The following is a 22,875-nucleotide window of genomic DNA, read 5'->3' on the forward strand; positions in this document are numbered from 1 at the left end:
TTTTTATATTTTTGTATCTTTGGTAGTTATAATGAGTGGTTTGTGTCTTTCTTTGTTGTTTGCTAGTTTTCACGGTGCTTCATGACACCAGGTAGAAAATAAAGAAAGAGTCATGACATCAGTTTGAAGCGTGGACGAGATTTTATTGAAACCAGCAGTAGTTACACAAATGAATCTTATCCCAGTCAGTAGATACCACTCTGGAAGTCCAGAAAGACTATGAGTTATTTATTTATTCTTTTCTCAATTCTGTTATCTTGATATAATGACTTTCTTGATTTTGAAATAACAAAAGGTATTTTCTTCAGAACTTATTTTTTCTCATGATATCAAAATGTACAGTTAAGCCTCACTCACAACCCCCCATAAGCGTTTTGGACACGCACGGGTCGCAGGGTTTGGTAGCTTGCAGCCGTGCCGCAGGGTCGCGGTGAACCTGGGGGAAAGTTTGGGGGAGGAGTACGGGCAAAGTACTTGTCAGGTGTGCAACCTGTACTTGACTTCCTCGAGGTGTGGGAAAAATTGTGCCGTTAGCCCGTGGAAAGCGTATATCTGACGCGTGTGATCAGTGTGTGTTCAGTGAGGGTGGAGTGTGTGAGACTTGCATTTTACCAGTTTCCTGCGCTCTGAGTTCAGGCCACACTTGTGAAGCGCGTGTGATGCATGTGATTAGCACATTACAATCACTCATAACTTGCGTGTGACACAAGTCAGGAGTGGGTATAAAACCAGCGTGTCTACAGCATTCTGCATCTGTCTTTCGACTGAAGAACATTGGATATAGGGCTGTGCGATATGGGAAAAAATGAATATCCTGATACATTTTCTCCATTTCACAATATACGATATATATCTCGATATATTTAAATCTCCTCTAAAGAACCCCATGAAATCTAACTTTTACTCTTTACTGTTTTCACTACAGTCCCTGCAGATTAAATAACATTCTTGGTTAACTTTACAGGTGGTTTTCAACAACACATTTTAAATTGTCATGTTACTGATTAATCACAATTAAATTGAAATAAGACTATTTTTATTCAACAAAGATGTGGCATAAACTGCAAAAACAATCTTGAAAATTGCAACAAAGGGGCAATACAATACAGAGCTGCTCAGAGCTCAAATCAATAAAGTGCAAGCTCAACACTGAGAAAGACATTTAGCCTAAATAAGAAAAGTGCTAATTCATTCTCATCTCATTATCTCTAGCTGCTTTATCCTGTCCTACATGGTCGCAGGCAAGCTGGAGCCTATCCCAGCTGACTGCGGGCGAAAGGCAGGGTACACCCTGGACAAGTCGCCAGGTCATCACAGGGCCGACACACAGACACAGACAACCATTCACACTCACACCTACGGTCAATTTAGAGTCACCAGTTAACCTAACCTGCATGTCTTTGGACTGTGGGGGAAACCGGAGCACCCGGAGGAAACCCACGCGGACACGGGGAGAACATGCAAACTCCGCACAGAAAGGCCCTCGCCGGCCACGGGGATCGAACCCGGACCCTCTTGCTGTGAGGCGACAGCGCTAACCACTACACCACCGTGCCGCCCTGCTCATTCATTAAATTATTTAAAAAAAAAACAGATCTCCAAGCTATTAACCTGACTACTGAGAACCACTGGGACATTCACAATAGAGGGAAAGAAGAGAGAGATCTGCAAAACATAATTTTTCTCTTTGCACACTTTTGAACTCAATGTTTTCTGGCTCTGCCTCTCAGATGTGTATAATTCCGGTATTGCCTTCTCTGTAAAATGTCTGCGACCAGGCAACTCATATTTGGGATCAAGTGTGTTTAGTAATTTTTGGAAGCCTGGTTTTTCCACTATACTAATCGGGATCATGTCTTCGGCAATGTGATTGCATCTGTTATAGCTCTCCATCTCTGACTCGTTTTCTCATATGGGGTGGCTTTGGAGAACGAGGCCGCTATGGTCATTTGTTTAGCTCATGGGCAAATGGTTCGGAGTTTAAGAGACTCTTCATACTGTACCGGGTGAGTTTTCAGGTGATGGAACATATTTGTCGTGCTGCTGCCTTTCGTGATGACAGGGGTTTTTTTGCACACTTTACAAACTGGCATTTGCTGTTCCATGTCCTCCTCGCGATATCCAAAAAATGCCAGATGACTGACCCCTTACTAGTTCTTTTAGGAACCAATTCGTCCGCTTCCATTTTTAATTTGTCGCTGAAATTAACAGAGCTTACACGGTAGCTTATGCAGCGCCAGCGATTGCACGAACTGAGTCAGCGCTGTAAACCGAAACTAGGAAATCTTCCCGCCGGCAGTGTTGCTAGATATTGCTAACGTTTTCCAGCCCAAAATATGTTCAAAACCCGCCAAAACGTACTTAAAACCGCCCAATTGGGTGGGAAACCGCCCAATCTGGCAACACAACCGAAACTAGAAAATCTTCCCGGAAGTTCCTTTCAGCACCGAGATGTCGCCCGGGATTGGTTGGCGAGTGCCTGACGTTATTGTTTTCTTTACCCTTAGGCAGTCTCTCACGTTACTGCCTGAGGGACAGGGAGAAAACCACCGGGAAAGGTTTTAAACAATCACAACAAACACGAAACAAACGCAAGTCGGAAGATGACCATAAAATACTCGATAGTTACGATATAATAATTTTATGTATCTCACACAGAATTTTCAGAGATATATCGAGTATATTCGATATATCGCACAGCCCTAATTGGATATTTTGTGGGAAAATTTTAATTTTCAGTTTAAAGTTTAGAAAATGGGACCCAAGAAGAAGCAAGCAAAAGTGAAGTAACCCAGCCTGAAACAGCAGAGGGGGAGGAAGAGTTTGATGATGATGGTAGCAGCACCGGTGAGACCTGCACGGACAGGGGGAAGTTTGCCTTCAAGCCGGCAGAAGACACAGCACCCCGCCAGAGGGATTTTCACAGGTAAATACACATGCTTTAAACATTCATTTCAGTATCTATAGGCTTATGTAATTAATATTATATATGCTGATTTTCATGTACGTTTTCAGCTAACGACACCCAGAAGTGAGGACATTGCAATCCCATCATCGCTATCAGGCCATTGTGTCATGCTCAGTGATGAGGACAAGGACATCCTGACACCCCATCCCACCACTCAGCAGGAGTAGGAGCAGGACAGCAGCTCGGAGTCAAAATGTGTTTCAATGCCCAAACTGTTGGGCTATTTAGTTGGAATTTTTTACAATGTAATAAAATGCGTTATTCCCTTATGTTTTATTATTTGACTTCTGCATGGTAAATTAATACATACTCAAAAACAGCAAATGAGGTGGTCTTCTTCTCTTCTACAATGCTACTTGCGACATGATCGGTTCCTTGGTTCCTCCCCAATATATAGTTAGGTCCATGAATATTTGGACAGAGACAACATTTTTCTAATTTTGGTTCTGTACAAAACAAAACAATTCAGATGCAGTTGAAGTTCAGACTTTCAGCTGTAATTCAGTGGGTTGAACAAAATGATTGCATAAAAATGTGAGGAACTAAAAGCATTTTTTTAAACACAATCCCTTCATTTCAGGGGCTCAAAAGTAACTGGACAAATTAAATAATTATAAATAAAATGTTCATTTCTCATACTTGGTTGAAAACCCTTTGTTGGCAATGAATGCCTGAAGTCTTGAACTCATGGACATCACCAGGCGCTGTGTTTCCTCCTTTTTAATGCTCTGCCAGGCCTTTACTGCAGCGGTTTTCAGTTGCTGTTTGTTTGTGGGCCTTTCTGTCTGAAGTTTAGTCTTTAACAAGTGAAATGCATGCTCAATTGGGTTGAGATCAGGTGACTGACTTGGCCATTCAAGAATATTCCACTTCTTTGCTTTAATAAACTCCTGGGTTGCTTTGGCTTTATGTTTTGGGTCATTGTCCATCTGTATTATGAAACGCCGACCAATCAGTTTGGCTGGATTTGAGCACACAGTACGTCTCTGAATACCTCAGAATTAATCCGGCTGCTTCTGTCCTGTGTCACATCATCAATAAACACTAGTGACCCAGTGCCACTGGCAGCCATGCATGCCCAAGCCATCACACTGCCTCCGCCATGTTTTACAGATGATGTGGTATGCTTTGGATCATGAACTGTACCACGCCTTCGCCATACTTTTTTCTTTCCATCATTCTGGTAGAGGTTGATCTTGGTTTCATCTGTCCAAAGAATGTTCTTCCAGAACTGTGCTGGCTTCTTTTAGATGTTTTTTAGCAAAGTCCAATCTAACCTTTTTATTCTGACCTTATGAGTTATGAGGCTTATGAGTTATGAGGCTTATGAGTGGCTTGCACCGTGCAGTGAACCCTCTGTATTTACTTTCACACAGTCTTCTCTTTATGGTAGATTTGGATATTGATACGCCTATCTCCTGGAGAGCGTTGTTCACTTGGTTGGCTGTTGTGAAGGGGTTTCTCTTCACCATGGAAATTATTCTGCGATCATCCACCACTGTTGTCTTCTGTGGGCGTCCAGGTCTTTTTGCATTGATGAGTTCACCAGTGCTTGCTTTCTTTCTTTCTTTCTTTCTTTCTTTCTTTCTCAGGATGTACTAAACTGTAGATTTTGCCACTCCTAATATTGTAGCAATTTCTCGGATGGGTTTTTTCTGTTTTCGCAGCTTAAGGATGGCTTGTTTCATCTGCATGGAGAGCTCCCTTGACCGCATGTTTTCTTCACAGCAAAATCTTCCAAATGCAAGCACCACACCTCAAATCAACTCCAGGCCTTTTATCTGCTTAACTGAGAATGACATAATGAAGGAATTGCCCACACCTGCCCATGAAATAGCCTTTGAGTCAATTGTCCAATTACTTTTGGTCCCTTTAAAAACAGGGTGGCGCATGTCAAGGAGCTGAAACTTCTAAACCCTTCATCCAATTTTAATGTGGATACCCTCAAATGAAAGCTGAAAGTCTGGACTTTATGTCGATGTCCATTATATAACTTGAATATGTTTCAGTAAACAGGTAAAAAAAAAAAAAATTTGTCAGTGTCCAAATATATATGGACCTAACTGTATATATCCAGAGTCTTGTCCCTCGTGTCGTGTGTGCTGCGTGCACACCACACATAGGGGTAGAAAGTGAGATGTACTTCTGTCTTGCGGGCCGCACAAATAGCAAGTGTGGAATACTTATGTAGTACTTCTGAGGCACGTCACTCATACAATGACCGTGCATCACTCATGCGTCTGACTAGTATCCACTAAAAGAGAAGCTGAAGACATAAACACACCTCTCTCTCTCTCTCTGAAGATTTCAGCTCTGACAGCATTCACGGACTCACCACTGGAAGCGGTTCTCTTCTACACCTCCTGTCTATGTCAGAAAACTTAAAGCTACAGTTTTACCTCTGATACAGTGAGCCGACACCGGAGACTCCTTCCTTAAGGGACATTCCACTGAATGGCTGCCATTTGCTTGTTGTACCACTCCCAAATTAAACTTAATTTGTTATATCTTTTCAACACTGATTATGATAACACATATTTAACTATTCAAAATGTGTATTGGTCAACCTCAGGCTAAGTTATTTATTTTTTTTACAAGGTTTGGAAGTCAAAGATGGCTGCATTTTTTCATTTGTTACTCTTTATATGAGCAACAGGACTGAAAGTAACAGGACTGAGTTTTTAGCCTAGGATTAGCTAATACATGGAATTAAGCCACATGGCGTCATCGGTAATAGCATGACCACACTTAGCACATTCTAGTGATTTACCAAAAATCTGTATTTTTAAAATAAACAAATCATCTAAGAAATAATTTAAGTAACAGGACAGTATGTTGACATTGACCTTATCAGTCAAAGTTAAAAGATCATCAAATATACAGAAAAGTAAATGAGAGAACTAACTTTTGGTCTTCCCATGGCCTTCAGAAGACACAACTGATGTAACTTCCTGTTGAGCATGTGATTTATGGAATGTTCCAAATTTGTCAGATGGGGTAACATTTGGGTAACAGGACTGAGTGAAAACCCAGGGACACAACTAAAATGAGTATTTTAACTAAGATATTGTGGATTTCTTATGAAAAAATATATTTAAACCATGGATAGGATATGGAGTCACACAACAGTGCAAAAGAAATACTGTTTCTGAAGGATTTTAATCATAATATTTCATCGTTAAGTACAAAGTTAGAGTGCGGGGACAGGTAACACATGCTATTTTTCAGTGTTTTAGGTAGTTTTTATTTATCCTTACAATTATATATCTTAAATTTGAAATCAGATCAATGTGCAGGGCATTGTGTATTTTAAAGTACATTTTTATGTGCATTTATACATATAATTTTCTAGGGACGGAAATGGCACCGATTCGGTGGCATGGCTCTTAAGTTAAATAAACAAACATCTTCCGACAGAAAACTTCACCATACCAATTATACCTTTTTTTTTCTTGTTTTGTTAAATTACATGTTTTTAATCTCATCATCGGGCTTAGATTATGTGACTCATCCACTAGACAAGTCTCTCTGAAAGAGCTGTTACTATAGAAACAGTACCATATTAGAATGAGTGCACTGTCAGAGCTGATGTTATAGAAAATTAATCAACACCTTTTGACCAATCAGAATCCAGAATTCAACAGTTACATGGAATAATGTTATAGTGAGTATTTCTGCACTTCTCTGTTTCCATACAGGTATAAACACCTTTATAAGAGATTAGGAATGTGTTCATCCTTCTCATCATCACTGAATGGCTTATAATAATAATAATAATAATAATATTTTGCTCAATAAAAGTTGCATCACCTGTATCCACCAGTCTGTATCTCACGAGAGTGAATCTCTCCCTGATAAACAAACACTCAACTGTTTTACTGACTTTACTGAGCCTTGTTCGACCTCACTGACCACAAATAACACGTACCTTTTAAAACTTATTTCAAGATTATTTCAAACATCATAGAACATGGAATTGCTATAATTATGCAGTATTTTTATTCACACCCCTCCTAACTTCAAACCTGTTAAAAAAAGTGAAAAATTTATGCTGTACCTCTTACTGTAATTCTGACTTCATCACTGTAGACTGTGTAGTAGTTGTATGTGTTCCGCCTGCGTGCTCCACACCGATACCCGGTTTCTCCTGCAGTATCAACTGTCACTCTGAATGTGTTGGTGTCTGTAGCTCCAATGTTCACATACTGCGAATTCGGATTCTTTTTGTCCCAGAGAAACTCCCATCCAGTCTCCTGCTGCAGCTCACAGCTCAGAGTGATGGCATCCCCAGTGTAAATGGAGCTCTGAGGATTCACTCTCACAGTCGCTTTGGGTTTTTCTGTTGGTATGAAATGATGGTGTCAGAGCTGCTTTTCACTTCAGAACAGAAGCAATAGATTCACTGTGTTCATTAAACGCTTTCATAAACATGTCTAAAATAAACATTTATACATTTTTGAGGTCCAAATCCTGTGCTCTGATTGGCTGGTGAGCGGGTCTGTATCCTAAATTTTTGCCAGCATTTCTCAGGAGAATAGCATTAGGGACATTCCACCGAAAGGGTGCCATTTGCTTGTTGTACCACTCCCAAATTAAACTTAATTTGTTATATCTTTTCAACACTGATTATAATAACACACATATTTAACTATTCAGAATGTGTATTGGTCAACCTCGGGCTATGTTATTTATTTTTTTACAAGGTTTGGAAGTCAGAGATGGCTGCATACTCTTTATAGGAGTAACAGGACTGAAAGTAACAGGACTGAGTTTTTAGCCTAGGATTAGCTAATACATGGAATTAAGCCACATGGCGTCATCGGTAATAGCATGACCACACTTAGCACATTCTACTGATTTAGCAAAAATCTGTATTTTTAAAATAAACAAATATCATCTAATAAATAATTTAAGTAACAGGACAGTATGTTGACATTGACCTTATCAGTCAAAGTTAAAAAAATCATCAAATATACAGAAAAGTAAATGAGAGAACTAACTTTTGGTCTTCCCATGGCCTTCAGAAGACACAACTGATGTAATTTCCTGTTGAGCATGTGATTTATGGAATGTTCCAAATTTGTCAGATGGGGTAACATGTTTGGGTAACAGGACTGAGTGAAAACCCAGGGACACAACTAAAATGTGTATTTTAACTAAGATATTGTGGATTTCTTATGAAAAAATATATTTAAACCATGGATAGGATATGGAGTCACACAACAGTGCAAAAGAAATACTGCTTCTGAAGGATTTTAATCATAATATTTCATCGTTAAGTATGAAGTTAGAGTGCGGGGACAGGTAACACATGCTATTTTTCAGTGTTTTAGGTAGTTTTTATTCATCCTTACAATTATATATCTTAAATTTGAATTCAGATCAATGTGCAGGACATTCTGCATAATAAGGAAATGTATTTTAAAGTACATTTTTATGTGCATTTATACATATAATTTTCTAGGGACGGAAATGGCACCGATTTGGTGGAATGGCTCTTAAATTAAATAAACAAACATCTTTTGACAGAAAACTTCACCATACCAATTATACCTTTTTTTCTTGTTTTGTTAAATTACATGTTTTTAATCTCTTTATCATCGGGCTTAGATTATGTGGCTCATCCACTATACAAGTCCCTCTGAAAGAGCTGTTACTATAGAAACAGTACCATATTAGAATGAGTGCACTGTCAGAGCTGCTGTTATAGAAAATTAATCAACACCTTTTGACCAATCAGAATACAGAATTCAACAGTTACATGGAATAATGTTATAGTGAGTATTTCTGCATTTCTCTGTTTCCATACAGGTATAAACACCTTTATAAGAGATTAGGAATGTGTTCATCCTTCTCATCATCACTGAATGGATTATAATAATAATAATAATAATAATAAAACTTTTATTTCACAAAATATTATTACATCTGTATCCACCAGTCTGTATCTCACATATGAGAGTGAATCTCTCCCTGATAAACACACACTCAACTGTTTTACTGACTTTACTGAGCCTTGTTCGACCTCACTCATTTATGCTGTACCTCTTGCTGTAATCCTGACTTCATCACTGTAGGCTGTGTAGTAGTCTGTGTTTGTCCGTGCGTTCCGCCTGCGTGCGATACACAGATACCCGGTTTCTCCTGCAGTATCAACCGTCACTCTGAGTGTGTTGGTGTTTGTAGCTCCACTGTTCAGATACTGATTATTTTTGTACCAGAGAAACTGCCATCCAGCCCCCTGCTGCAGCTCACAGCTCAGAGTGATGGTGTCTCCAGTGTAGACGGAGCTCTGAGGATTCACTCTTACAGTCGCTTTGGGTTTTTCTGTTGGTATGAAATGATGGTGTCAGAGCTGCTTTTCACTTCACAACAGAAGCAATAGATTCACTGTGCTCATTAAATGCTTTCAGAAATATTTCTAACATAAACATTTATATTTTTTTCGCGGTCCAAATCCTGCGCTCTGATTGGCTGGCGAGCGGGTCTGTATCCTAAATGTTTGCCAGCATTTCTCAGGAGAATAGCATTAATTTTACAGCATGGATAGCGATAACGACAGTGTTCACAGCGAGAGCGAGTTTCACTACCCTGAGGAAGAAGAAATAAAATAAAACATTTCAGCAGAAAGCTAAAAACCTCTAACTTGCTCACAGTTTGATCTCATTAGTTAATGAGGCCCATTTTGGACCATGTTATCCTCATACATAATATTACGTTCGGTAAAAACTTTAAACCAGGACAATCTCTTCTTCAAAGTTTCACCAAATGGCTTTATTTATGCAATATAAAGGTCATAATACTGGATAACTTTGGTCGAGCAAAAACATGGCTGAATCCTGAATGACTCCTATTTGTATAAATAGGGCACTACATAGGCGGCAGAATGTAGTGTTTTTCCTGCCATGGAAGTGCACTTGTATACCGAGGAGGAAGCCATTTGCATTACAGCCGTGAATGAGGATTCAAAATGGCGGCTCGGCTCGGTTTCCCCTTTCGGGCGCTCTCGTTTTCTGTTATAATTTGGGAAAAAAAATAAATATATGTTATTTACCAGCTTAAGGTCGGTCCGTATGGTGAAATACTGTGACCTCGGCCCAGAGGGGCTCGCTCAGTACTTTCAAGACCTCGGTTACGGTATTTCATGAGACGGATCATCCAGCTGGTAAATAACATTTAACATTTAATCATTATACTGCAAACACATTATTAAAACCCAGAAGCTTCTGCAAAAGACATGATGATGATTCTTGTGAAAGAAATTGGTGCCGACGAGACAAACTAAACAAACAGGGACTCAGTTACTGACAGCTCAAAATCTGAACCCTAAAAAATAATGGAAACATATTAAATTAAAACAAAACCCCCACAGACTGACCTGATACAGTCAGTGTAACAGCATCACTGATCTCTGAATCCCATCCTCTGCAGGTGTAGGAACCACCGTCAGAGTCACCAACAGACCAGATATTTAACTCCTTTGTTGAGGCTGGATATCCTCCAGCTGTGTAGAATCTATTATTGTTATTATACCAGCTGTATGACCGCTGAGTGTCTCCTCCTCCCTGTGTGTCACATCTGAGAGTAACAATCTCTCCAATGAACACATGTGCATCAGGCTGAATGGATACCACAGCTTTAACTCTCTCTGCAATAATAATAATAATAATAATAATAATAATAACAATAGGGCGGCAAGGTGGTGTAGTGGTTAGCGCTATCGCCTCACAGCAAGAAGGTCCGGGTTCGAGCCCTGTGGCTGGCGAGGGCCTTTCTGTGTGGAGTTTGCATGTTCTCCCCATGTCCGCGTGGGTTTCCTCCGGGTGCTCCGGTTTCCCCCACAGTCCAAAGACATGCAGGTTAGGTTAACTGGTGACTCTAAATTGACCGTAGGTGTGAATGTGAGTGTGAATGGTTGTCTGTGTCTATGTGTCAGCCCTGTGATGACCTGGCGATGACCTGGCGCCCCAAGTTGCGATTATTTTATTTCATTTCAAAATGTGTTGATTTGGGGGAGAAATGTGCTATATTTGCATTCAATAAATGATTTCTAGATCTTTTGCCTTTATTGTCTTTGAAAAAGGCGTCAAGAACCCCCTACCACCCATAATGCAAAAATGGTTTGGTCTGACTCTTTAATTAAGGGGAAAAAAACGACATCGTTCGATCATAGCGCTTCGACAATCAGCGTGCGTGCCATTTGCCAACATGCACAAGTCAGGAGCACAGAAAAGAAAAGAAAAGAGAAAAAGAGAGGAAGAAACCAAGAGACTCAAGGGCTCACTGCATAAATATTTTAAAAAAGATTCGGATGATGCAGCAGGTACTAGCAAAGGCAGTGGGGCAGCTGAGCCAGGTAAGACACAGCCAACTTTTTCCAGCCCCGTAAAGTAACCCCAACCAAGGCACGCGCGGCACGCAATTCATGTTACAAACGAGGGGAGAGCAAGTCACACTGAACACCATATCAAACGCACAGGGCATTGAATCATTTCATAACCACAACGGCTTAATAACATTGTGTTTCATATATCTGATTGAAGCTAAGAATATTCACAGTAGCCCACAATCATATCCCACCGTTTCTCGAGCGGTGTGTTCTTCTCTGCTTTTCACACTGGACAGTACGCACGCACGCACAACAAAAGTGCGGCGCATTGCATTTCGCATCTGAATAGTTGCAGACTAAGGAAATGTTAAAATGTTAAAACTGTAAAAATGTTGAAATGCTAAAATGAAATGGTTGTTGACTGGTTGAATGGTTTTTGAATACCTGTCATTTAAGGGTTGGAGTGAGTAGAGGCTGGGATAAGAGAGGTGTGTGTGTGTGTGTGGGTTGGCCCGGGGGGGCATTCAGAGCATTTTGTCCCGGGCCCAGCCAAAGCTGTCAGCGGCCCTGTACACAAGATACAAGAGCCAAAAAAATCTCTGTCAAGTTTCCAAGTGAAACTGTAAAATGTTTAATGTCACTGTGCATAAAAATCCCGAAACACACTGATGCACTCTGTCTCTAAGGGAACTTTCCTCTGCTGTCGTGATTATTGTCATGAGCTGCGTCTCAAATCTAAAATTCAGACCTTATATTCAAAAGTATTTACTAATCTGGAAAATCCTGATGGCTGGTACACAAAACAGACCTTTTGACCTTCCCAAGCTACTTTGAGTGTTTGCTAAGATCATACAGTCAATAAAAAACAACTGCTTGAAATTTCACTCGTGTTATCTGCCTTGGTTTATCCCATCACTTCATTCACTCATGTTTGCTCATTATAATATCAGTACAATGCATCAGAATGAGCAACATACTGAAAAACTGCAGAGAATTTCCTGCTGAGGGTCTGTTAGAAGAGTTTACAGCAGAACAGGACATGACTTTTCTGCAGAACTGTAAAGAGATTCAGGTGTGTGTTGGAAAGTGAATGTGTGTTCATGAGGCTCGACTGTCATGTCCAAAACTGTCAATCAGCTCATCAACCACACCCTGTTTTATCACCAAATAACACCAATAAAATCCATTGATCATGAGATAAGATTTTGAGGTAGATATCAAGGTCCATTTATAAAAATGACAGAACACTGTTGCTGAAAATAATTGGGGTGAGATTTAACTTAAAATGGAAGTTTGACACTTTTCCCATTGAGTAACATAGAAATGGGCGGGGTTACAACTGTACTGCAGCCAGCCACGAGAAGGCCTCAGAGACAATTTTGGCTTTACTTTTGAATCCCTGTTACTATGACAACCCATATATACAGTCAGTGGTTTTGCTGGGATCATAGTTTGTGAAGTACGTCCACATCATTGTTGTTTTGTGTCGTCTGTTCATTAATGCAACAACATACACTAAGCTCATGTCACATGGGATCACCTGGCTTTGTCTGTTCATACTGGAGCATTTTTAGTTCCAGTATTGATGCATCTCTAAAGTAAAGGGATTTTTATGTCGAATTAAAGAACCACAGTGAAACTCATGTAAAACTATGTATTCACGTCAGAATTTTTGCTGGTCATTGTTTTCTTATGTTATTACGATTATTTATCTGAACTGAACATAATTCTTGTGAATGATTATTAATCAGCTATTAACAAATTCTACACAACCTTTATAGCCCCATTAGAAAGAAGAAATTTACACAATATAAAGGATCAAGTGTATACAGTATAAATCACCTTGAACATGGGCCACTGGTATCAGTGAAACCAGCACTAAAAAGGGAACAGAAACAGAAAACATGACGTAAATCTGAAAATTATTCAGTATGTTCATGGAAACAGCACATTGTAGACACAAAAGATTCAATCTTATTCAGAAAATCTAAACTACCAGCTGTAAGAAATTCAAAAGTCAATATTCTGCTCATTAATGCCTTTATTTAATGAAAATTGCTTTATTTAAAGCAAATTTTATTATTAAAAGTGTGATAATTTTAGCACTGGGACATAAACCCATGTCCTAATGACACAAACTCATCACTCAGGACATTCAGACTGCAGATGAAGAACTTTATACCCCACAACTCACTCTAATGAAGACACAAAGAGAACATTTACTCACAGAGCATCACCGGGAGTGGACTGAGCTCCATCCTGTAACTCTAATGACTGACTGAGTGAGGTGTGGTGTGTGTTCAAGTCTCAACACTTCCTGTGGTTTCTCACTTTCAATCACATGACAAGGAAAGAAAAAGAGGATGAGTGTATCCCAGATCTTTAACTTCTTTTTTAGTGTGTACAGGCACTGTATCTGCTCTTCCTTCCTCTTTCCAGAAAAATCTTAAATACTTTTTGTTTTTCTCAAACTCTCATATACAAAAAAGAGCACACAGTAGAGACTCCACTGCATTAAATCAAGAGAAGCTTAAAGCTTGACAAGCTACAATTTCTAGGTTGCTCATCTTTCATCCAACTTCAAGCTCCTTTCAGTTTAGTGTTTAATTTTCAAAGCATTGCTGGGATATTTATGAATGTTAGTTTCAAAATTATGTGGCCATCTAAGTCAATCCATCCTTCCATTATCTGTAGCCGCTTATCCTGTGCAGGGTCGCGGGCAAGCTGGAGCCTATCCCAGCTGACTATGGGTGAGAGGTGGGGTACACCCTGGACAAGTCGCCAAATTGCAGGGCTGATATTGCAGAGAGACAACCAACAATTCACTCACCTTCACACCTACAATCAACTTGGGGCCACCTACGGTATTATTCAAAACCTAGATGTTTTTGGAACGTGGGGGAAACCGGAGCAACCGGAGGAAACCCACACAGACACAGGGAGAACATGCAAACTCCACACAGAAAGGTCCCCATCAGCTATTGGCCACTGGGTTCGAACCCAGAAACTTCTTGCTGTGAGGCGATAGTGCTAACCACTACACCACCATGCCAGGCTATCCAAGCGTGAAAGATATTTATTTCTGTACGTAGTTTCTCAGAAGCCCAATTCATGTGTGTATTATTCTTGGTCTTCTGAGTTGGTTTATAAATAGAGTAGTAAATATCAAAACAGTTCAGCTGAAAGAAAAAGTGGAAATAGTGTCTGTTTAAGCATAAACGTTTAAGACAGACCACTTGTGATGTGCAAATCAATTATAATTACTCTAGAGGGAGGTAATACATAAACTCACAGAACACTTTACAGACATCCTAACCTGACAAAATTAATTTCAGGGACATCCCCTGCCCAGAACATTTTGGATTTGGTTGATGTGATTTCCTGCATTCTGGTGGATTTTGGGGTGGCCTTTTGGAGATGAACAATACCTGAATTCACTCAATTCACTCAGATTCATAGCAGACACCCTGACTTGGGGACTCAGCTGCCCCAAACCCATAAACTATGATAACTACAATGTGCCATATATTAAGCTCCTTAGTGATTGAATCTGGACACCCCGCCCTCCATAAATAAGGAAGGATGACCAGGATAGATAGATATTTAACCACGGAACATTCCTTTACTTAGATACCAAAACACAGATGAATGTAACAGAACAATGAATGAATTGCATGAATGACAATGAATGCAATTGTACATGTAGGCCTATAAAGGGCTCTTTCCTTTCCTCTGTTCTATGCCTGTTCCTTTTGCAAGCTTTCATTGTATTTCAAAGCTGCTTGCTTTGCAGATTTGAGCAATTTTCCAGACACCTCCACCTCGTAGCACTCTGTGTCAATAAACTTGTTAATGTTGCAAGACATCAGATTCACAAGTGTTTGGTGAGACATCTGACTCCTAAATTCTGTCTTGATGTGACGCACCATGCTGAATGCCCTTTCCACATCACAGTTAGAATTTGGCAGCACCAATAGCAGCTTCATCAGCTGACAGAGCTCCCTGAATCTCAACTGCCCTGAGCTCACAGATGTGACTTTGGACAGCTTCCCCCAGCACTGATCAACTGGTAAATTCTTATAATTTGGCACCAGTGCTTCCAGGTTAGATGGCACATAATCCAGGACTTCTAAATGGAGCTGTTCTCTGGCATCTGCCTTCATTACATTTGGAAATCTTTCTGCCAAAATCAAAATCTTCTCTGGTTTCACATCATCCTGGTTCTTAGGATTGACTACTGACAGATTCATCAAGATTTGATCTCTCACTGGGAATTTTTCCTTTATTTTTTGAAAGCTTCTGACACAGAATGCTCTCGCATCTCTGTAGAATTGCTTTGTCTTGTGACTGGAGAGTGCTGATTTTCACATCGGAAAATCACATATTTGATGGAAGATGGATATGATGTGTTAATAGGACTTGAAGATACAGTATTAATTGAACAGCGGACATTTGGCTCATGTTGTGAGAGAATCTCTTTCAGAGCCTATAAACACAGAAAAACCCAATGAGTTAGTTGAGAGAGATAACAGGATGGCGTGTCCATTCATTTGGACTGTAGATGGCTCTGGCAAAACCAGAGGTGGAGGTTTGTGCATTTATATAAATAGAGCTTGGTGTACAAACTCTGTTGTCACCGAGAGACACTGCTCGCCTAATGTGGAGTTTCTCATGGTTAAATGTAGACCTTTTTATCTCCCAAGAGAACTCACATCAGTTATACCCAGATAGCAGAGGGTCGTTGATTTGACGTGGAATCATCGGCATGTTCTTCGACCTATACGCCGTTGAATCACCGTCAATCACCGACGTTGATTCAACACCGCTTTGCTCATACGAGTTTCCGTTGAAACGACGTTGAAAAGTGGCTGGTGGTCGACAGAGAATAGACCCCCTTTCACCCTTTATTCAACTACGTATTTCGGTCGATTTAAAGTTTAATTTTCGGCGATGATTCATCCAACTTTACTTCCTGTTTTATGTACAACAGGAAGGCTACAAATTAAGCAAAACAGGCTAAATTAAACTAGCTAACAATAAAGCATCGGGGCTCTTGCCTAGGATGAACACACACATGCATACTTCAACCATGAAAGTGAAACTTAATTTATATCAATGTGCGTAGGCTACGTCCTGTTTAATGTACAACAGGATATAAAAATGCATGCAACAATGCACCTCTCCTAATGTTTGTCAAGCTATCTAATGAGGCATAACTTTTAACATTTATAAGGAACAGAACACACTTGAACAAGTTCTTAGAAACATTTTATGATTTAATTATAATTGTGGCCTATTCCTCCTGCGGCGCAGACCTGTACATGGAAACAGAAAAACATAACCAAAATTAATTTGATGCAGCATTGATAAAGAAAGTCAGCAGTAGGCTATGGGTTTCTAAATGCCACCCTACCTCATTATTTGGACATGGGGAAAAACTATATTTAAAATCCAAAGAGGGATGGAGGGAGGAAAATTAAAACAAAAGAAAGAAATGAAATATAGAGTAGAGAATATTTGATAAAATCAAGGATGTTTTTATTCAGTAAACATTTAAAAAAATGTTCTACAACACTCTAGCCTAGTGACTTACCAGTAACAAAATAGACTTGAAGTATTCAGATCCGCTCTGCATAAAGCAGCTAAATACTCTCTCTGTCTCCCGGCAGAAAGCTCCTTGGTTTGCTTGTTGTCTCAATCACAGCTGGTATTCTGTAGAAAGACTTCTTTTCACCTTTCCCATCAGCTTTGTTGGAACCCTAACACAGCACAAAAGTTTACCATTGTAGGTTTTTGATGATCCAAGTGCCTCGTGGGTTCACATACCGCGCGCTGCCGTTATTTCCCCCTAATCACGAGTTTGTTGGTCTTCCAATGTGGCGCAGGGTTTGTTTACTTCCGGTTTCGGGTGACGTCAGTGAAAGGGGTCTAATGGGGGCATTACCGCCACCCACTGGATTGGGGTGTAAAGCAGTCTGAACAAAACGTGTAAACATAAACATAGGAGAAATGAACCCGTTTTTCTAACTCGTCCTCACTTAGTCTACTTTTCTTTTTTGATTAGTCTGGATTTGATATTTTAAATTTAAATGTGAATCAATGTATATTCATCGGACATGAACAAATGAATAAATCTTGAGTAATCTTGAGGGGCGTGTGTGTCCGGGGCGCGGTGTCGCGGGGGGGATCGAACGAACCCTCCGATCCCCCCTGGCTACGGGCCAGTTGCTCATCCTACCAATGTTGAAAACTGGCCGGCAAAAGTGACGATGGTTCAACGTCGTATATTCAACCTTCTCTGACGGTCGACAGATCAACCTTTACCCACGTTGATTCAACGGTGATAAATCGACCCTCTCAGACGGTGGAGAAATCGACGTTTCACGGCGCCGTTTCAACGTTGATTTTCTGACGTACGATGGAAACCGACCATTCTGACCAAAACTCTACGTCGTTTCAACGACCCTCTGCTATCGGGGATAGTTACTGCTGTATATACACTACCAGATGCTAACGCTAAGCTTGCAATGGGAGAATTGCATGCAGCCATTAGCAAACAGCAGGAAATGCACCCAGAGGCTGCCTTTATTTTTGTAGGTGACTTTAATCACTCCAACTTGAAGACAGTACTTCCCAGAATGCATCAACATTTTACCTAACACACAAGAGGCAATAAGACACTGGACCATGTTTTTTTCAGTGGACAAAAAGGCAACGACAAGATTCAGAAATATACAGGGAAGTTGATCACAGAGTGATAAATTATAAATTAATCTTGTAATGGCTTTTCCCTTCGCACCAATTCCGTGATGATTGTAGGGACTTTACCTTAAAATTTCAAACAGGTTCAATTCAGGGCGGCACGGTGGTGTAGTGGTTAGCGCTGTCGCCTCACAGCAAGAAGGTCCTGGGTTCGAGCCCCGGGGCCGGCGAGGGCCTTTCTGTGTGGAGTTTGCATGTTCTCTCCGTGTCCGCGTGGGTTTCCTCCGGGTGCTCCGGTTTCCCCCACAGTCCAAAGACATGCAGGTTAGGTTAACTGGTGACTCTAAATTGACCGTAGGTGTGAATGTGAGTGTGAATGGTTGTCTGTGTCTATGTGTCAGCCCTGTGATGACCTGGCGACTTGTCCAGGGTGTACCCCGCCTTTCGCCTGTAGTCAGCTGGGATAGGCTCCAGCTTGCCTGCGACCCTGTAGAAGGATAAAGCGGCTACAGATAATGAGATGAGATGAGGTTCAATTCACCTTAAAATCAGCTCTCTGTAAAGGGACACTGCAAGATCATAGGTTTTGGAATTTTGAAAAAAAAATTGTATGGTTGCAGAGATACGATGATTTTAGTAAAAAAATAAATAAAAATAATGGTAATTGCACATTGACCCCCAACAGACACACACACCCCTCTACTTAACATTGTAGCACAAAATAGAAAGGGTGTATATGGTCCTAATTGGTTCTGTTAGAACCAGAAAAGGGTGTAGTTTTATGAGCAACTTAGTTTTGGAGGTGAATCCGAACAAATTTCTGCCTGTTGCGTGACACCTGCTCCTGCTGCTCCAGCACTGTAAAATGAAAGTAATTTCTTGCCATTATTCAGCCTTGTGCCTAGCAAGTGAGCTTACAAAGATGACAATTACAAAAAGACACTGATTTATCATAACTGTAAAAGTTGAAAACCAAAAAAAAAAAAACCAATGATTTGTACCATGTATTGGTTTCCAGAAAATGGCTGGAGCAGCTGTTACTCTTCTTCATGCTCTATGCACTGACTGACTGGTTGAAAGGTTTGGGATGAAGCTTGCTCACTTGCTCTAGATTCAGTGAGATTGTATGTAATGTGCGGGCATCAGGGAGCCGCTATCAATATGCGGGAGACTCCTGGAACTTCCGGGAGACTTAGGATGTCTGAGTTTATGAGGAAAACCTGCTCATTCATGCAATTATCCATCATTCAATCAAGTGGCAGTAGCACAGTGTATTAAATCATGCAGATACAGGTGGGGTCACAGCTAGGAATTCTGGGCTCCTCTGGAAGAATAGTGCAGTCGGACTAATGAACAAATATACAGGGACGTTCAATAGGGGAAAATGTGTTCTTAGAAATTTTAAAGTAATTTCCTCATTAACACTGTGTGCTCTCAGTTCACACTTGAAACTACTAATAGTACCTACTATTATTAACATGATGATGCCCAGGAAGACGAGCCAGCTAACCTCGTTGATTTGCAATTTAAAGCTAGGCGAGGTAGTTTTTGAGAAACCAGATTTTGAAAGTATTCAACTGAAAAATCCCACCCCCTCCCTTTAGCCCTCCCTCCAAACACACATGAAAGTTCACTGTAATCAGATCAGAGTCCAGCTCAGAATGAAACATGGACTGTGGAACACATTTTGAATTGTTCAGGCCCATCAGTTCCCCAACCAATAAAATTAAATATTTTTAGTGAATTTGATTGGCTTATAGAGCAGTCACATGAATTCAAATGTTTCTTTGTTTGTTTCTTTATTTCTCATCACATTTTCCTTTGCAACTGATTCGAAGACACATTGGCGAAATGGTGGATTTCTCAGGTATGTTTATAAATTATAATTTCTCCTTTTCTACCTTTATCATTCGCTTAAGGTGTGAAGATTCTTGAAAATAAATACAGATATATAAATACAGATATATTTGCCATTTCGCACATGAATTTCTTTGGGCGGCGACCAACTTGAGTTGAAAAAAACTCTTTTTATGGCCAGTGATTCACTTTAACTTATGACAGAAGTTAAAACCACAACCTTTTTCCAAGTACACATGAAAATGCGGGTCAAAAAAGACAGTAGAAAAGGTAAAAACAGCTATTATAGAAATGGATTGCTTCGCGTCGCCATTCAAACTCTTATGGTTGTCAAGGAATGTGAAGTTAGCTTGCCCACCACAGGCTTGTTGCCATGGAGAAAATTGACACGTGACCAATTCCTGCAAATGGCCTATTGGATCAGACTCCAGCTCAGAATGAAACAAGGACTGTGGAACACATTTTGAATTGGTCAGGCCCAACAGTTCCCCAACCAATAAAATGAATAATTTTTTTGTGGTCTGGTTTCCATCAAATCAGGCACTCTGATTGGCTCGCAAGCGATCCAGAATCCTCTGATATGGACCCTGGTTATGGACCTTTGGCGACTCACTCGTTCACAACAACAAATATAGTAGCAATTTTTGGCAACATTTATTTTTGCATTTCTCGGTATAATCGCATTAATTTTACAGCATGGATAGCGATAACGACAGTGTTCACAGCGAAAGCGAGTTTTACTACCCTGGTGAAGACAAAATAAAAGAAAACATTTCAGGAGAAAGCTGAAAACCTGTAACTGTTGCTAACGCTGAGTAAAAACATGACTGAATCCTGAATGACTCAATTTTGCAAAAATAGAGGACTATATAGGCAGCAAAATTTTTTTTTTCCTGCCATGGAAGTGCACTTGTGTACCCAGGAGGAAGCCATTTGCATTCCAGCCATGAATGAGGATTCAAAATGCTGGCTCGCCTTGGCTTTGTTTTCCCTTTCGGGCGCTCTCATTTTCTGTGACAATTTGGAAAAGAAAGAAATAAATATATTATTTACCAGCTTAAGGTCGGTCTGTATGGTGAAATACCATGACCTCGGCCTTGAAAATACTGACCTCGGCCCAGAGAGATTCGGTCAGTATTTTCAAGACCTCGGTCATGGTATTTCACAATATGGACCTCCCAGCTGGTAAATACTATATATATATATATATATGGGTCCGTCTCAGAAACTGGTCTCTCATTTGGGACATTATGGTCAAAAATAAATTTTCTAATTTTACTTTTTTTTTTGCATTTACCTAACACTCAATGTTTCTTTTGTCATGTTTAATAAGAATAAAGATACCATATGCTTTATCTGGCTTCCACTGTGGAATTTTTTTTTATTACAATTCAAATGCTTTTGTAAAATTGATTTACATATAAAATAACTACATCATGAAGAATTAAAGCCCCTCCTTCACAATGTTGAATAAATTTCCTCATTTTGATTGCTTGGGTTAAAAATGCCAAGTTATGATGACTGAATTGATTATTCACTTAAATATGAATAAGATGATACATTTTGGGTATTTGATATGGCGAAATAGGACACAATAGAAAAATCAAGAACACACCGGAAAGATGAGAATAACGGCGGTGGTAAAAGAACAGTGACTGTACCGGCTGAAGGTCACGCGGGTCTCTGCTGCGGCGTGCGAGCGACGGGACATCACTACCGCACCGGACGGAGCGCGAGGTGGGGGCGGGCCAAAATTACTGGCCGTAGATTCTATCAAAAGTTTGATCCAAATTGATCATCGTTGCAAAATATTGGCCAAAAATACGTAAACACTACAAAATATGAAAGTAAGATGAAAAAGAAACATTCTATTGCCTTATACTGTAAGACTAAAACAAAATAAAACTGTCAAAACTCACCTTTTCAGTGATAACGTCCGAACAGATCACTCGCCTAACAGAGAGACCGCAAATGGAAACATGATCAACTTCTAACTGTTGGAGTGGAAAATTCCATTCTACACATGCAAATTATTAATGTGTGTCCTTCCCCACACAAATAAACACACTACGGTAAAAAATAGACCACAACTCATTTTACAGCTAAGAAATTAATACAAGGCCAGCTACCATCGTAACATATTCTGTAAGAAACATATTCTATATCTAACTTTCAGCTTTCGTTTTAAAAACAAAATCGCAGATTTATAGCAAAATTTTTATATGGCAAAGTGATTTTAAGTTACTACTTTTGGTGAAGTAGTGACCTTGACCCTGAGGCTTTCTGTTTAGATCAAAACACATGATCATATTGGTTTTGGGTATGCGGAAAATGGAGTTACAACGGTGATCAAATATTTTGCATGATGTTTTATTATGGTTATGATTATTCTGTGAGCACATCAATCTTTAGGTGTATAAAGTTACAACTTAAAATACAATTAGTGATAACTGTAGACTTTTCAGTGGACTACAACCTTTTTAAGGGAATTCGATGTTGTCAATCATTTATCATGTCCCAGATCAAGCCACCATTTTTCCACAAATTTGCAGAATTTTTGCCAAATTCTGAATAGAGTATTCACATCAAAGATTTAGTTTTATCTGTATTATTTCTTTCATCATTTTATTTCAAATTAAAACCAACATCACCATTCAAAACTGTATAGTTTATTGACTGAGTATATTTAGTGGGGTACCCCCACAGTACCCAGTTTCTGAGACAGACCCATATATATATAAGCGAATGTTGATTGGCTTATAGAGTGGTCACATGAATTCAAATGTATGTTTGTTTCTTTATTTCTTTGTTTCAAATCACATTTTCCTTTGCAACTGATTCGAAGACGCGTTGCCCATGAGAGGAAAGGACAGTGAGAAGGGAGAGCAGTCGCTATAAAAAATATTCATTCCCCTAAGTAGAGCCCTACCGTTTCCATGGTCCATGATATGAAAAGTCATCTACCACACTATCTATTCAGTAAAAGCACTAACACACACTTATTTCACCACTTATATGT

At 39.8% G+C, this 22,875-nt stretch overlaps 1 protein-coding gene across 1 annotated transcript in view; it reads right to left on the reverse strand.

The window, feature by feature from the left end:
- LOC132882074 (carcinoembryonic antigen-related cell adhesion molecule 5-like) overlaps positions 1-11,823 on the reverse strand; it is a 37,510-nt gene extending 25,687 nt beyond the window's left edge. The window contains exons 1-4 of the mRNA XM_060915307.1: positions 11,742-11,823; positions 10,347-10,616; positions 9,014-9,295; positions 7,026-7,307 (exon numbers count right to left, since the gene is read on the reverse strand). Coding sequence (XP_060771290.1) covers positions 7,026-7,307; positions 9,014-9,295; positions 10,347-10,616; positions 11,742-11,748 — 841 coding nt within the window. The 5' untranslated portion in view covers positions 11,749-11,823. The remainder of the gene's footprint in view (positions 1-7,025; positions 7,308-9,013; positions 9,296-10,346; positions 10,617-11,741) is intronic.
- Between the last annotated feature and the right edge of the window lie 11,052 nt (positions 11,824-22,875).

The sequence above is a fragment of the Neoarius graeffei genome, chromosome 1 (genome assembly GCF_027579695.1).
Source record: "Neoarius graeffei isolate fNeoGra1 chromosome 1, fNeoGra1.pri, whole genome shotgun sequence".
NCBI classification, from domain to species: Eukaryota; Metazoa; Chordata; class Actinopteri; order Siluriformes; family Ariidae; genus Neoarius; species Neoarius graeffei.